This window comes from Rattus norvegicus, chromosome 3, assembly GCF_036323735.1.
Source record: "Rattus norvegicus strain BN/NHsdMcwi chromosome 3, GRCr8, whole genome shotgun sequence".
Lineage (NCBI taxonomy): Eukaryota > Metazoa > Chordata > Mammalia > Rodentia > Muridae > Rattus > Rattus norvegicus.
This window is the reverse complement of record NC_086021.1, coordinates 185,944,359-185,961,710: the sequence shown is the minus strand read 5'-3', so window position 1 is coordinate 185,961,710 and position 17,352 is coordinate 185,944,359. Positions and strand designations below refer to the sequence as shown.

The following is a 17,352-nucleotide window of genomic DNA, read 5'->3' as shown; positions in this document are numbered from 1 at the left end:
CTTCCTGGCTGCTGTGTGGGGCCTCATGGGTGTGGGGAGCCTCTTCACAATCCAAGTTCTTAAATAGCTAACCTAGGTTTTCATGACAGGTTCCAGCCTTCTCCCAAGTTTGCTTCTTTTCTCTTCCCTTACTCATGTTTGACTCAGACATCTGTGCTCTTAAGCTTATCCGAGACTGCACAGGGAACCCAGCGGCTACACTGGTCATGTGACCGTCCTCTTAACACAGTAAGTTACAACCTGTCAGTGCAAGGAAGAAGCTCAAAGATATATTCACTTCTGGGGTCTGGGAAGCTAGCCTGCCCTGCTCTAGAAGTGGCGTGTGACTTCCCTACAGTGTAGAGCAGGCTTCCACCACACAAAACAATTTGTGGGTGGAACGTCCTACAAGCCCTGTGCTGTAGGATAAAGTCAGATGGGTATCAGTATCATCCAACTTCCGCTGGGATATGCAGTTTTCTGAGGTACCATCACAGATCTGGCTAGGAAGCACGTTTCCCAGTTCCTGTTTCTAAGGGTGCTGCCAACTGCCCTCCCATCAACCCCCTCAGCCAGAAGCATGGGCCTCCTAGTGGCTCATGGAGAATTCTAGCTTCCCTTTGGTTCTGAAAACTCAGCCTGTTGATTCTTCAATTTTCCTCAGCCTGGATGCACTGGACTCCTGTGGTGGAGGCTGCCCCAGTCTCTAAAGTCTGGTCTCATCTGCCTGTTACTGCTGCTCTCCACTCCAGAGAGAAACTGGAAAGCATCTCCCTAGAGCATCTCCTTACCATCCTCTGTGACCTAACCTAAGTCTTCCCATCTTCAGACTGTCAAACCCTGCACCATCGAGGGCTGGCGGAGTGCTGATGGCTGGTGTCCCGCTTCTGGTGCCAACAGAGGGAGTGGGGTTTGTTTTTCTATCTTTCAAGCAACTCTGTCCTTCCTCAGCATGACAGAGAGGTTTGCTGGTTCCCCCTGAGCTCAACACCCTGTGGTGAAGTTTCTGCATCATCAGATACAACAGGCCAAATTGGCTTCTCCCCCAAAGAAGCCATGGGGTTGATCTGAGCTGTACTCCCAGGAGGCACTGTGAAGGGTGTGCGTGAGGTGTGTGTGAGGTGCTCTGACAACATAGACTAACAGCGATCTTCAGTGGTATTGCCAGGCTGGGAGTCTAGCCTTCTATCCTGAGGGCCAAGGAGGGATACAGCCAAGAAACTCACACTTGCCGGGGTCTCTGGCACAGCAGGTGTGCGCTGACCTGGGCCAGGCGAGATGCCCTTGGAGGCACCAGAGCAGCGCCTGTACTTTAGAACAACACCCGTCTGAAGAAAGTTTGCAATAAAATCATTTCTATAGCCATCAACAGTCTGCCCCAGTCCTACCCTCCGTCCCCCGCCCCGATGCTCCATTTGAAGTTCGCCCACCTGGAATTATTAGTTAAGGCCACTGTAGCAAAGGAGAGATGGACGGCGTCGAGCGGGTCTTGCTATCGGTGTTCAAAACCTCGTGCTCGCCCCACGACACTCAGGACAAGTTCCTTAATCACGGCTGAGTGAAGGTTACCAAGCCTGAATTATCAGTTAACAACGCCTCTGCCCTGTAATGATTTCTCTGAGCAAATGGAACGTGAACAAGGCTCCTGAAACTCTGAAGCTACAGCGTGTGTTATTTTGACTTTCTCTCCTGTAGCGGGAGCAAATGGGGAAAAAAAAAAAGCAGATGGCTATTTAGCCTTGATCCCAGATCTCTGTGCAGTTGAGTGTCGGAGGCTGGGTGATGGCTGAGCTGGTAAAATGTTTGCACAGGATGACCTGTGTTCAACCGCTAGCACCCACACAAAAGGCCAGGCATGGTGGTTTATGCTGCAATCCCAGCACTAGGGAGACAGAAGCAGGAGGATTCCTGGGGTTCATTAGCTAGCCTAGCCTAGTCATGACACCTCAGAGCCTAGTGAGAGAGCCTGTCTCACAGAATAAGGTGACAGCTCCTGAGGAATGATGCCCAGTGTTGGCCTGTGAAGTCTAAATACATCCACATACCTGCACATACATGTGCATGCACTAAAGAACACACGGACCCAAGGCATGGTAGAGTCTCCAAATACTCTTGCCCTCAGCTCACCTGTGTTGAGGGGCTCCCTCAAACCAAGCACATCTCCATCTTAGAGCAGCCTCTGTGACGATCAACTTCAGGAGGGAAGCATGCCTTTCAGAAGCTGTCACCGTATCACCTGTCACCAGAGCACTGTCCTAAAACACCAGCAAGGTGAACAGGTCTCACCGCCCAGCGGTCTAGCTCTGCTACTTCCCCAGCTCCCTCACTTGAGGGCAAACCGCATTAAGCCCTGGCTTAGTTACTTTGGCTTAGTTACTTTGTATCAATATAAGACACATGACCAAGGCAACTTACAGGTGGAAATGCCTATTTGGTGTAGTGAGTGTACTGGCTGGGTTTGTGTGTCAACCTGACACAAGCTGGAGTTATCACAAAGACAGAAGCCTCAGTTGAGGAAATGAGAGTCATGAGACCCAGTTGTAAGGCATTTTCTCAACTAGTGATCAAGGAGGGGAGGACCCAGCCCATTGTGGGTGGTGCTGTCCCTGGGCTGGTGTTCTTGGGTTCTATAAGAGAGCAAGCTGAGCCAGCTAGGGGAAGAAGCAAGCCAGTAAGAAACATCCCTCCATGGCCTCTGCATCAGCTCCTGCTTCCTGCCCTGCGTGAGTTCCAGTCCTGACTTCCTTTGGTGATGAACAGCAATGTGGAAGTGTAAAGCTGAATAAACCCTTTCCTCCCCAACTTGCTTCTTGGTCATGATGCTTGTGCAGGAATACAGACCCTGACTAAGACAGTGAGAAATACAGAATTTTGGTTTCTTAAAAAAAAAGGAAAACAGAACTATTATAAGAGTATGGTTTCATTTTAATCACAGGAGTGGGCTATGGGGGCTGCTTCACTGAAGCTGGTTATGATTTGCCTGGTGCTCTAGAGGGGGTGTGTGACTTTGCCAGCTGCAGATGGTTTCTGTGATTGTGTGACATTTGAAATCTGGGAATTTTTCAGAAGGAGTTTAAATGCTAGAGCCCTAATTAGGGTAGGAAGTGGGGGTTAGTGGTGTTTTGGGGAGGGGTTATTGGCTATTGGTGGTTGGTGGTAGTTTTCGGTCGCTGTTGGTTGAAGTTTATTAAGTAGTCCTGCACAAAGAAGAAACAACAAGAAGAAATTAGATATCTCACAGTGAAGATCAAAGTTTCCCCAAGGAACTGGACGCCCCTGATCAGCAGGAAGAAGTCTAATGATAACGTTGACCCCTTTCCGACCTCTGACTTAATTCAGGGATCTCTTTCCTCTCTATTCTCTCTTTTTTTCTTCTATTTTATCTAGTGTTAAAAGGTTGAAAGGGTGGAAGAAAGAACCCACAAAGTAGCAACCGACAGCTACAATTTGAGGCTTACAGTTTCAGAGAATGAGTTCATGACCACCATGGTGGGAACACGACCTCAGACAGGCATGATTCTGCAACATTAGCCGAGGGCTCACTCACAACTAAAACCACAAGCATGAAGCCCAGAGAGAACGAGACTGGGGATGGGTCCAGTCATTTTAAACCTCAAAGCCCATCCCGAGGGACACACCTCCTCCAAGACACACCTCTTAGTTCTTCCCAAACAACTTTACCTACTGGGGACCAAGTTTCCAAATATATGAGTCTCTGGGGGCCATTTTTGTTCAAACCACCACAACTCCAAAAGGGGAGAAATGGTTCCACTTTTTTAGTCGTCTCATGGTGCATGGTCTCAGGAAGGCAAGGTCAGGGGAAGCAACAGAGCTGTGGCTTCCACAGCCTGTGACCCTGCCTCACCCTGTTTTCTGCACTGCCCAACCTTATGTCTGAAGTTTCCCCTACTAGGAAGTCAGGCCTTCCGGAGACACTGTCCTGTGGCATGACTGTTCTGTAGCATGTGTTATAGTGGCAGGTCAACTTCAACATAGGAAGACACACGTGTAAAAAGCCAACATGGTACTGTATGCTCATAATCCCAGCACTTGGGAGGTAGAGACAAGGGATCCATGGCCTTGGTGGGCTGCAAGCCTGGGGGAGGCCTTGTAGAACGGTCTCTGAGAAATGGTACCCGAGGTTAACCTCTGGCCTACACACACAGACATGCACGCCCGCGCGCGCGCACACACACACACACACACACACACACACACACACTTCTCACTTTGCCAATGACTCCGACTTATCAAACAGAAGCTTCTCTCCCACACCAGATTCTGACCAGTGATTGATGTGTTCTGAAATCTCATTTTGTAGGAAGCCAGAGAGATGCCTTGTCAGGGCTTCAGCCAGGTGTCCAGAGCTTTCTCACTGGCACTCTTGGGGTTTCCCGGATGTCGCCTGTGACATAACAGTCATCCAGAAAAGGATGCCCTAGGCATGGTTTCAGAAGGAGGAGGTCAGCTACAAGCAGCTCAGGCAAGTGCATCAGGGACCCCAGGCGGCCCCACCCCACCCCACCTGCAGGAATAGCTCCCACTCCGGGGCCACTGGACAAGAGCCATGCTGCAGGCCCAGGACAGTCCACCAAAGCAAGTGACAAAGACCCAGGGCCCAGATCCACTCTCTGCTGGCTGAAAGCTGTTTGAGTGGAAGCTTCTCGCTGCATCTCTCCCATCCGAATGGGAAGTGTTGGCTTCTACGAGTGTGCCCACCACCGGGTCGTGTGCAGAACAGCTCTGTGCACAGTGCCCAGAACTTACCAAGTGCTCGATAAAACAGCCATTGTGGCACTAAGGAGACGCTGCACACTCCAGTAACTTCCTGGCTTCATAAAGGGTCCGCTGACTTATGACTTAGTCCCAGGGCCATCAGGGCTAGTGTACACCCTAATTCTGAACCCTGAGTCCAGGACTTCCTCCTTCTGTACCAGATAACTCCCTTCCGTCTGCACCTGCTTCACAGAGGCTGGGACAGAAAGCAAGGGCTATGCCAGATTCCAGTGGAGATGGCTCGGGAGCTCGGCAGGTGTTTATTAAAGCCAAGCCACCATGCTTTTGCGGTGCTCCACTGTGAGCTCGCCCAACACACCTGCCGGCGATGAGAGAGCCGAGTAGAGAGGCCTGTGCCCCCCACTCCTGCCTGATGGCTCAGGGCAAGCGTCATCTGAACGAACCGGAGTGCTGGCTGGAGAGGTCCTGGCAGAGACAGCCCTGTGGACACAGCTTGGGGTGGCCAAGCTTTGCAACAACTCAGGCGTCCTGCCCAGCCAGGCCCCTGCTGCCACAGGCTCTGCGGACACCACTCTGGATAGCAGCTTCCTGTGTGAGATCTCCAGGCCCAGCTCAGGTATTTTTAGACACTGTCAGCCAGGCCTCAGCTGTGAGGCTCAGCAGATGTCAGGCAAGAACAGGGCCAGAACATTCCTGCACTCTGCTCCCTGATCTGGGCCTTGCCTGTTCCCACGGCTAATTTAAAACTTTCCTGGCTAGCCCTGTGAGCCTTTGCCTCGTGACCTTTCCCCCAGAGCACAGGCACAGGATCCTCCCAAGGAGTCCTGGGAGTAGCCTAGCCTTACAGCTGCTGACACTTCCAGCAGTGGTCTGCAGCGTAGCAGGGCTTGGGGCACAGGCTGCCCTCTGCTCAGACACTATTGGTTTTACAGGCCTGCAGAGCCTAAAAGGCAACCTTACCCAGCAGAGCCTCTCTGTCCCGGGTGCCCAGACTGCTGCTGTCCTGGGCTCTTCCGTATCGTTGGCTTTTATTCTTTATAGCTCCATAGATTCTTCCCTAATCTGTGTGTGTGTAGGTTATACCTTGAGGAATTCTGCTGCAGAATGCTCTCACACCCTCAGAGCATGGCAAAGCCGGAGAGGTCTTGAAATCAGAAAAGACCCTCAGGACACTGAGCAAACCCCCTCGTGCCCCCTGACATTCCCTGATGCTGGAGAAGCCCCTCCAAGGAGGATTAGTAACAGCGAGGATGTCTGAAAAAGCCATAAGGAGCCATACTATTAATTATTTATCTAAATAAGCTATAACACACATAACTGTGTGAATAAATAAGCATATCTAGCTTAAATGAAATTTTCATATCTGAACTGGCAATCCTCCCTCCTAACACTAAGGTCTATGGCTGAGGGGAAGGGGCTTTTACCTCAGCAGTGCGTAGCCACCTATGGCAACCCACGCTCCTGTAAGTGAACCCTTACCCACATTCTCCCAAGTCACCCCCAGTACATCGCCCACTCCCCAAGCTGTGCTCCGACAGAATCGGTTCTTTGGTCTGTCGTTTGTGCCCTGCCTGGGCTGGGCAGGGCTTTGTTCATGTCTCTCTCCTCTGGTGAAGTTATGAAACGTGTAGTCACACGTGTCACACACACGGGGGCTAAGGAAATGGTTCAGTGCGCACAGCATTTGCTTCACAAGCATGAATGCCTGTGTTGGATCCCTAGCAACCCAGGCACAGCTTATCTGCAATACCAGAACTGCCTGGGTGGCAGGGTTGGGCAGCACCAGAGACAGCCAGATCCCTGGGGCTCAATGGCTACCTGGTGCAGTTGAAACTGTAAAACCCAGGTTCAGTGAGAAACCCTGTCTCGAAAAGACAATATGACGAGGGGTGTCTTTGGAAGACACTTAGGACTAACCTCTAACCTCTCACATGCATGCACTTACCTGTATAAGCCTGTACAAACACGTGGTGTTCATACAACACACACACACACACACACACACACACGGGTATAAGATTTATTTATTACGTGCTTGGATGTTTTCCCTGGTTGAATAAATAGATGGATGTGCAGTGTGTGTGTGTGTGTGTGTGTGTGTGTGATGTTTGAGAAAGAGTTTCTTACTGTGATTCAACCCTGGCTGCTCTAGAACTTGCCATGAAGACCAGGTGGTCCTCAAAGTCCACCTCTCAAGTGCTGGGATCAGAGGAGTGTGGCACCACATGTGGCCATATATATTTCTCTTTAATGAACCAATTTAAAGCCCCAGCTCCCAACGCCAATGCTGTAGGCACGTACGCAGGCACGTTCCCTGCACGGTTGGTCTGTAGAACACAAGGAAGCATGTGTGACACTATCCGAGTCTTGATTAACTTTGATAAGCAAACACAAGGGTAGACTCCATCTTTGGTGGTGAGGGGGCCACATGGCAAGCCTTTAGTGTGTAGGTGGTCCTACCCAGCCTCCCCAAAAATAAGACAGTGACCAAGGGACCTCTTTCAGGTGTTGCCCGTGTCATGGGAAACATGGGAGTCCACAATGGGCACATCTTAACCCACTGCTGTCAGAGAGGTAAGCATTTTCTGTGTTGTGAGTCCCTGTGAAGCCCTGTCTGTTATAGCCACAGGTGGCGGCTGCCCTGACTAGTCAGACAAAACAGCACTGACTTCTCTCCCCATGGCAATCAGACCTTCCGGGTTGTCCATTTAATAATTACAGTTTCTGCATCGTCCTGGATGAGTCTTACCTGCTTGTCCTCTCAGTGTTAGCAGTCATTAAGGCTGTTGGCCCAATGGAGCCCACAGTTCCTGAAGTCTTGATTGACCAACACTGTGGCAGACTGGTTTTTCCAAATGAGGATAAAAGCCACAGAGAAATAAACAACAGCAGCAGCAGCAGCAACAACAACAACAACATCAACAACAACAACAACAGCAACAAAACTAGAAACAGGAAGCAAAAGCAAGAGGCCTGGAGTCAGGGTAGTGGGAACAGCATGACCCTGCCCACACTGTCTCTGCCCTTTGCCTGTCTCCACAGTCTTCCCCTTGTCAGCCACACCTATCAGCCTAAAGCACACTATCCAGACAGCCAGTCCTGGGCTGACAGCCTCTCACCACAGCTGTGCCCGTCCCTGTGCCAGCCCAGGCTCTGAACTCCCCATCAACCCTTGAGGTCATGACCTCATTCATGCACCTTCTCTCCTGCCCCCTGTGAGATGCATGTGCCAGACAGCCACTGCTCCTTTATGTGTCCCACTTAGTCAGCAAACTGAAGTGCAAGGTAGGGTCTGGGGGACCTGGCTCACAGTTCCTCCTTCAGGGCTCCTGAGGTCTCCAAGGAGAAGACAGGCATTAAAACTCAGCAGATCAAAGGGAGCCTGCCTCCGAACATTATGTCCCAAATAATCATATATATATATATATATATATACATATATATACATATATATATATATGGAGAGAGAGAGAGAGAGAGAGAGAGAGAGAGAGAGAGAGAGAGAGGTCTTTATAACAAAGGAACTTTAGAAACTCAGGCTTCAATAGTGGCCAAGGGACTGAGAGGGAGGGTGGTGTGTTGGAGACAGACCGTCAGCTGCTTGCTGCAGGCTCTGCTTGGGCCTTAGCTCATCCCAGTCTGTGGGAGTGAAGACTTCTGTGGGTGATGATGATGTGGCAAAGGACGGGTAGGCGCAGGTGCTAGCCACAAATACAAAGAGGATGAATGTTCGCACTGTGTCCTCGTCCAGGTATTATCTTAGAGGGCAGTGGAGGAAGAGCCACAGAGTCTCTGCATTGTCTGATCCAAGTCCACGTGAGTCCTCAGAACACAGCCACCCCCAGTTCTCCTGAAGGAGAAAAGGGTTGTAGACAGGCCTGTCTCCACCCTGCAACCTGGCACTTACCCCCGAGGCAGCCCGAGCGATGGCACAGCTGGGGAGGAAGCATCCTGATGGTGACTCTCACTCAGGCCCAGTCGCTGAGATGGGGCTCTGGTTTTATTTTCTGCTAAGTGTACTGAGCTGCAGACACTACTTTGATGGCAGATGTCCTTTCAAAGACACAGCAGTCCCTGTTTTCAGCCCTTTCAGTCCCCAAATTGCCCAGCTCTTGGTGGGTACAGATTGCAGAGCTGTCCACAGCGGCTCCATTAGCACAGCTGTGTGTCTTTCATTCCCGCTTGTCTCCTGGCCAGCGTTAGCCAAAGTCTCTGTCCCTCTCTTAGCATGGTGCTAAAAGCAGCAACTAATGGACCCCACATCATGAATGTTCCCATGCTGCTTCTTGTCACACTCCTGTCCAGAACAGAGGCGGCTCTTCAAAAGATGGACGAGGACCACTGTTATCCACGCTATGTTTCTGTAGAGCGAGGGTCACCAGCGCTGTCTCTCTCTCTCTCTCTCTCTCTCTCTCTCTCTCTCTCTCTCTCTCTCTCTCTCTCTCTCTCTCTCTGTGTTTGAGTCTCTGCCACTTTGGACACATCCATTAAGCCAACACCACGGGCTTAAGTTCTGCTACTCATGGCCCACTCTGTTCTGCATTTTGTGTCAGCTAAGACTCCACTCAGCCCCAAGCGGTGGAAATTATAAAACAGTAATAGCGTAAACAAGGAGTATTTAATTCTTCATTTTGAAACTCAAAGTGGTGCGGGGATGAGGAGGTGGTAGAAGTCGTGGGATGGGACCCTTGGGGTCAAGGGATTTCTCCCATCCATCCTGCAGCCACTGGGGTCGACGTATGGCTATCCCAGCTCCACCTATCTTGCTCTCATTCCCTCAAGGAAGAGAAGACAAGGGACAGACAGCTTGTCTCCATCCTGCAAAGTGCTTTCTGGAAATGGCCTTCCTTTAATCGGAATGTTGTCACATGTCTGCATCTGCGTGGAGGATGGGAAATGTTGCTGCAGGAATGGACAGCCCACACAGGGTGGGATGCTGGGTTCTTTCCCTGAGCAAGAAGAGGTGGCCTGTGCTGGGGTATTGGGGGGTGTCTGGCCTCCTGCAGCCTCTAGCTGAAGAGCCTGACGGCTTTTGAGTTAAGCCTCCAGAATTCTTACTACTTTTTCTTGATGGCAGAGAGGCCATTGGCCAGTCAGGTTTTCAGACAGTGGTATAGAGGGGCTTTGATTCCACAAATCTCCCTGACCCACTGCTACCCTAGCTCTTGGTCACTGGCTGGTCACTGTCTCTCTTCACAGGACATAAATGATGTCTCTCTGTCCGTTTGCTGAGGGTCTTGGTTTGCATGTTTCCTTTCGAGAATGCTCATTTGTTTTTCAGACTGCTCTCACTCTATAGCCCAGGCTGGCTTGAACTCCTGCTCCCAAAAGCCCTCCCTCCAAGGGCAGGGTTTGCTGGGGTGCTCCCCCACCATGACGGTAAAAAGAGAGTTTTCCAACTACAAGGTCTTCTGCATGCAGCAAATCCTAAGAGCACATACGCCTGAGTCGGGGAGTTCAGCAACCCGGGTTGTTACAGCATGCTAAAATACATAGATTAATTTAATTAAATGAGGCCCATGATTAATTTTTAACACCAGTGACTATAGCTGACTTTGGATTAGCAAGCCATGTGGAGGCTAAAGGTTCTTAGTAAAAGTACATTTCCCTGAAAATATAACCAGCATTGTCTACTTTACAGTACATCACCACTAGCGAGAACCAGTTTCATCCTCGAGGTCACCACTGGAGGTGAGTGATTTTCAGGGAACCTCCTGGTACCAGCCTCTCCAATAGAAACCATCGAAAGGGTGTGGGTCTTACAAATACCTAAGATCAGTATTAACAAATGTCTAATTAAATCTACACAATGTACCACCGCTTTGCCCTTCTTGCTAATTGCTGAATCTGCGTTCATGAATATCGCATGAGTGTTTTATTACTTTTTGTGCCGGAGAGCGTCTTACAAGGCAAGAATTTGCAAATGTGTACCACAAGACCAGAAGAAAGCCAGATGGGCAACCATTGGAGACTCACTCACTTAAAACCTCTCAGGAGCACCTGGCAGTATGTTTATCCTAGCACAGGGCACGAAGGTATCATAATATGTTTGCCGTGAGCTAGGATTTCCAAGAAGGATGATTAAAGGAAGGTGCCAAGCTCTGGGTGTCGATAAAACTTTATTTACAAGAACAGACAATGGGCCAGATTCCTCCACGGTGCTCATTTTCTTTCTCTTGGCTTGCATCTAGAAAGACCTGATGACTGTTTTACTAGCCCTAGCCAAAAACTGAGACTGAAAATATTTTTTCTTTTATTATTTTGTGCGTGCTGTGTGTGCATGTGTGCTGTGTGTGCACGTGTGCTGTGTGTGCATAGATACACAGGCCATGGTACACACGTTTAAGTCAGAGGACAAACTTTGTTAAGTCAGTGCTTACTAACTGCTCAGACTTTTAAAAGGGCCCACGTCCTTGTGTACAAGTTTTAAAAGAATGCCGCCACCCTGCCCCACCCACCCCACATCTACCCTACAATTTATATGAACACCAGGAGGACAACAAAATCCAGCAAAACGTTATGGTCTTGTTTAAACAAAAATCTAATCAGAACATATTTCTTCAAAGTTTTTAAAAATTCTTTTACTATACTGATAGGAGGAAGTTAAATCATGGCGGGTCTGTCTTAGATTTTCAAAGCACGTTCTGTTTATACGATTTTAAGCTTAATTATTTTTCCCCGAAATAACATAGCTGGTTTAGCTAATCAAAGTGTGGAAAGGGACTGTTATCTTTTTTTAAAAATCACTGAAAACACTTATTACAAATACTCTGGGAGACGCTTTCCCGTCTTTTACCTTTCTCCGCTTAAAATGAAGCAGGACGACAATTACAGAAATGTAAGTAATCTTCTCAAAACCCATTTCCACTTCCTCACAGAATCAACTACTGCTGGCCAAGCAGTCGGGTGATCCATGGGTTGGGTTTTCACTTACCATCAGAGCTGAGAGGCAAACCGATGCAAAGGATACGTGATTCGATTTAAGTTTTTCCAGGAAGTACAACAAATCACATTTATAAAGCACACAACCTGCCATTCCACTTTGTTTTATCAAGACACTGAGTTCGGATCCGTGGTTGATCCTCACCCTAGGACCACGTCTCAGGTTCCTTCCTGCTGCTGTGATAAAACACTGTGATAAAAGTGACCTAGAAGAGGAAGGGTTTATTCTGGCTCAGTTCAAGGGTGCAGTCCATCATGGCGGGAAGCAAAGTGGCGGGAGTCTAAATCAGCCAGTCACGGTCTTCTGAGATCAGGAAGCAGAGAGTGGTGAACGATAATGCTTAGTTTGCTTTCTCCATGTATACCATCCATGATTCCAGCCAGGGAATGGCACCATCCACAGCCTAGGGAATGGTGCCACCCACAGTGGGCACTTCTCCCCATCTCTTTTAATACACACAAGCTAACCCGCCAGCGACATGCCAGAGGTACATCTTGCAGGTGTTTACCAGGTGATTGTCAAATTTGCAACACAAACCACTGCAGACCAGGAAGTGACTAAGGGTAAAGAACAAAAAGAGAGGTCCATGGATAGTGACCATTCTCCCAAATCATGCCCCTCACATGTCTTTATGAAGGAACTCTTGATGTAAAACACATTGCTTCAGGTGGAGTAGACTTTGAGCCTGAAGAGTCCAGCAGTTCAGAGGAGAGGTCCTGCTCCAAGAAGGTGAGAGAGCTGAGGGTCTCAGCTCCTTCACACTCTCCCTCCTCTCTGTACACATGAGGCAGGTCGCCAGTGTCACCTTCCAGAACATCGACACCCTGGAGCTTCTGTGGAGAAAGGCAAGGAAAGGGACATTCACTGTTACAGGCTCCCAGATGGCATCAGTGTCCTCTTGGCTGAAGAGACTCTGAAGTGTGTGTGGGAGGAAAGCCTCGGGCCTACAGGCTCAGCTGACAGCCAAGCTGAAACAGGAGGTGTTGTCTTGCTTCTTCTTCTTCTTCTTCTTCACTATTCCAACTATGATGACGACCAGCCAAGATACTGATAGAGCCCTTACCCCAGGACTTCTCACCCTTCTTGCTGCCTTGTGCACTCATCCTTGGAACAGTCCTGGACTTCCCACATCCTGGACTTCCCACTTCCTGGACACTTCCTGCGTATAGCTCAGCTGGATCTTCACCTGGGCCAGTGTTCCCTCTATTTCCATCTTTACTATGTTTCTTGTTTGAGGACCCTTCCTAACTCACAAATGCCCTTCCAGTCTGCCCACCCTTCACTATCTCCTAGAAAGGGTGGTCTCCACTCAGTCTGCCCTGAAGTATCATTCTGTCTACTCCTATCACATTGTGTTCTCCCGCACCCATGCACAAGCCATGGTGTTACCCATTCCCTTGCAACGGTGATGGGTGACCACTTCTAGTCTGGGACACTTGATGTCATCACATCCAGAACCAAAGACTCTACCTCACCTTGTCTGGTCTGTTACACAGGGACAGACATACAGACTTCAAGCTAAATATCCCCGAGAGTGCCTCCTCTTGCCCTCCAACCACCTTCTCCACCAGAGTTCCTCAGCATCAGATTACAGAGGCTGACATACGACAATCCTGGGGACAAACTCAGCCCAACACTTGTTGAAAATAAAGTTTGGTTACAACACAGCCATGCTTCCAAGCCAATACAGCCTTGGCCATACACAGATGTTGGACTTGGCCCTCAAGTCCTCAAGTGTTTCCTATCTGGATCTTTACAGGAAGCTGGTTAACAGACAGTCCACATCAGAAGGTCCTAGAAGCTATTGGGATCTATTTATCTCTATGGATACCTACTTTAGTGAGCAGAAAACATAACAAAAACACTCCAAAATTTCATGAACACCATTGGTTATGTCACAGTACCACCCAAAGTCAACCAAAGTGTATGCTGAATAACCGTGACTGGGTGCAGCACTCTTGGGAAGGCTGTGTGAAGCCCAGCACATGTGAAGCTCTAGCAAGGCTCACACCATGGCATCCCCAGTAGTGCAACTGTTCACAGAATCCTTGCATTACTCATTTTTCCTCCATGTACATGATCCTGTCCCCTCTTCTCCAATGTCTTGGCCACTGCCTCAGGACCTTTCCTCTCTCCAGTTACTACAGTAGAGAATGCAAGGAATCAGTTAATCAACTCCTGTTCATGGTGGGCACCTGAGGGACCTCATTTCCTGCCTTCTGGATATATACAGTGACTGAGCATAACCTATGAATGACAGGCATCAGGAATAGTCACCTGGCCGTAAAACCTCTGGTGACCCTCCCTTCTAGTCACATGTCCTTGGGTTCCTCCTGGATGGTAGAATCACTCATGGATCAGAGATGCTCGGCCCTGCCTCCAATTTGGAAGCTTCCTTCTGATGCCTTCCAACTGAGATGTGAGCAAGAAGCAGGGAGGGGGTCTTCCTATTAAGTCGCCCCGAGAGGAAGCAGGCCACTCTGAGTCTCCCTCCCACTCTCCATACATCACAGCCTCTCTCCAATCCCCATACTTTTGTCCACACTCTGAATTTTCCAGGCTCCGGCCTAATTGGATTTCCCCCTCAAACTCCTCAATAGCATCTCTTGGTCTTTAAATCCCTAGCAATAGTTCAATCCTAAGTAAGACAGCTCTCCCACCTGACCAGACCTGTCTTCCTACCCCTTCTCTAAGGCACTTTGCACAGACCCCCCTCATGTGTAGGGCTTTAGGTACGCTGAGTCACTGGCTCCCTCTCCTCCTGGCCTCTGCTGCTCTTGGTCATGAATGACGGTCCCTCCTGCCAACGTCCTGTCTGTAAGCTCCAGCTCAATGTTCAGGGCCCAGACATCTCTCTGGCAGAGTTTCCTGGTTCTTTTCATTCTGAGTCACTTAGTAAGTGTTTAACGGGTAGATGGACAGGTAGAAAGTTGGAGAGATGGGTAGAGATATGCTGACTGGCTAATAGAGAGGTTAGTAGAAAGATGAAGAGAGGGAAGAGGGAGATATGTATATATGTACGCACAGAAGGATGAGTGGGTGGGTAAATGGGTGGATGGGTGGATGGGTAGGTGGATGGATGGATGGATGTTTGGATGGATGGTTGGGTGGGTGGGTGGATGGGTGGATGGGTAGATTGGTGGATGAATGGATGGATGGATAGATGGGTGGATGAATGACTGGATGGATAGATGGGTGGATGGATGATTGGATGGTTGGATGGATGGATGGAAAGCAAAATGGTTGGAGTGGATAGATAAATAGCAAAGAGGTACAGGGGTGGAAGAAGAGCTTCAACCTTTTTCTAGGATGGCATGATCTGAAACTGAGCCTCATCCAACAGTTATGCTGGTAATGGATCCGGTGGGCCTTTTCTAACCTGCCCTTAGCTAAGAGGGACTCCAGATACCTCGAATGGATGAACGCAGTTGGAACTTGGAATGTGGAGGCTCAGAGCACGACATGGGAGGGAGGTGGGTAAGGTGGGAAGGAGAAGCTGGGAGCCCTGAGAACCCGATGAGCATGTTGTCCTAGTGCCACTCAACAATCACACTCTCAGCTGGTGGCCAGCTGTTCTCTAGTTCCCTCCATGACACAAGAGCCCTGGTTCCTCCACAGAGCAGAAACCCAGCCTCCACTGTGCATGGAGTCGGGTGCCCACAGACAGGAGTGGATCCCACACACCTGCTGTGCCTGTTATCTGAGGGCTGTGGCCAGCACCCTGCTGCTGTCCACTCCATCTCCCTGTGGTGGAGAGGAAAGGGAGCTCTCTCAGCTGAGAGGTGAATTCCAGACTCGGCCTAGATGTTAGGAGTCCAGTCACGTCTGTTGGGCAAAACTAAATAGATAATTCATGACAGACCTGCTATGTGCAGAGCAAAACTGAATCAGCAGCAGGGGCTGCGCCTCAAGAATTCAACTTCAAACCCCCAAGGCTGGCGGCCAAGCAGCAGGGTTCCGCACCCTGACTCAGCAGTTCCAGAGTCCCCTAAGATCAATAATTCATCACAAACCACCAACTAAGTTTGAGAGCTCGTGAGGGAGAGGACTGCTCTTCTCATCTGAGCTTTGAGTTTCCCTTTTCTTCCCTTCTCACACCATGGAACTCGGGGCTTACTTTGTACTGCAGAAACTGCTTGTCTGGTTGGCAAGAGGAAGGGGGCGTGCCGGGGGCGGGGCGCTCCTCTACTAGAATGCAGCCTTCTCCTGCCTAGATGCATGAGGACCTGTGGCCCTGTCTGTGCTGCCTGCTGGGCTGCAACGAGGCATGTGCACACATGAAAACGGGTATCACCTAAGCTGGTCATGAGGTTCTGTGAGGCGCATGGCTTCATTTGTGCAAAGAATCTCTGGCCATGGGGTAGAACTGTCCAACTGACTTTCATGGTTAGGAAGCCCAGGCCTCATTGGTATTGCTAGTTTGGACTCTGTGGCTTATGTTCTAACTCCGCATCTGTTCCTCATATCTCTCGCACAAAGAAGTAAACGGTTGCCTATGCCCAGACACAGTTTTGCCCTCACAGCTTAACAATCTGAGGGAGGAGCAGTGGCCTGTGCCAAGCCCCAACTCTGTCCTCATAGCTCAACCACATGAATAGCTTCCTTGGCCCTGGCCTTCAGGCTGACCTTTCTCCTGGAGCTTTTGTAACAAATGCATATTTCATTTTCCATTGATTATTCTCCTCGGACCTGAAGAATACTGAGGTGATGTCAGGGGTGGGGCTATTGGAGGGGCTCTTGATTGTGATTGGACCCTGAGGACTCTGCCCTCACCAATGGGAAATGATAGAATGAGGGAGGGTAGGGCCTGATTGGAGGAAGTGGGTCACAGGGGCTGTATCATCGCAGGCTCCCTTTTGCCCCAGCTCCTCCCATTTCGCCTCACTTCATCCTGGCAGCCTTTGGGCACCTTAGCTGTGCCACGATTCCCCACTCACATGATGTTCAAGTGATCAAACTGCAGGCTTACAGCAGTGGGGACAGTCAACACGGGGTGAAGCCTCTGAAACAGTCAGAATATGCCCTTCCCCGCCTCCCCTCAGGTTTCCTTGCTTTTGTTTTGTTTGCTTGTTTTCCTGTCGGCTTCTTTGCCAGAGATGGAAATGTGGCATATTGTAAGGGTAGAAGGTTCTTTCACAGAAATTCTATGTGGTTGAACGAGAGAAAGAGGGAAGGAGAGAGGAAGGGAGGGAGGGAGGGAGTAGACAGAGACAGAGACACGGGGTGGGGTGGGGAGGTGGGAGACAGTCAGACAGAGACAGACAGTGATATCATGGCTCCTCAAGGATCTTTCTCTCAGTGATCAGGGCCTGAGAAATGGTGTTCCAGCTCAGATCTGGACAGGAAATCTCCCCCTCAGGAACTTGGTGGATCTGATTTGCCGTGTATCACAGCAGCTACAGGCACTGTCCGGAGGCAGGAGTGCAAGGCAGATACAGAGATGCAGAGCTGAGCAGAGAAGAGATGCAGAAGAGTCAACACTGGGAGATCCTGGCAGACGCCCCATACCTCTGTGATCTCTACACAGCCAGGCTCACTACCTTGGGTCATGGTGCCCTGCAGTCCTGATGCCAGGACATCATGGGGATTCATAAGACAAGGTCCCACAAACTCAGCTCAGAGGCTCTGATGAGCACCCCAAGGCCCACAACACCATAAGGCTTCACAAGACAGGGTCCCAGAACCTCAGATGA

General features: G+C 49.8%; 1 protein-coding gene and 1 long non-coding RNA gene across 5 annotated transcripts in view; both read right to left on the bottom strand.

Moving 5' to 3' along the window:
- Window positions 1-2,806: 2,806 nt before the first annotated feature.
- LOC102555003 (uncharacterized) lies at window positions 2,807-5,292 on the bottom strand. Its single transcript, XR_352999.5, has 3 exons — window positions 4,747-5,292; window positions 4,266-4,417; window positions 2,807-3,176 (listed from the first exon to the last, which is right to left on the bottom strand). It is a non-coding gene; the product is annotated as an uncharacterized LOC102555003 (long non-coding RNA).
- Window positions 5,293-10,818: 5,526 nt separating this feature from the next.
- Cdh26 (cadherin 26) overlaps window positions 10,819-17,352 on the bottom strand; it is a 52,708-nt gene continuing 46,174 nt past the window's right edge. For 2 of the 4 annotated variants that reach the window (XM_008762509.4, XM_039105149.2), the window contains one exon: window positions 10,998-12,492. In XM_008762509.4, coding sequence (XP_008760731.1) covers window positions 12,289-12,492 — 204 coding nt within the window. In that variant the 3' untranslated portion in view covers window positions 10,998-12,288. Of the gene's footprint in view, window positions 17,108-17,352 lie in introns of all 4 variants that reach the window. The other 2 variants (NM_001191745.2, XM_039105150.2) reach the window with 2 other exon arrangements.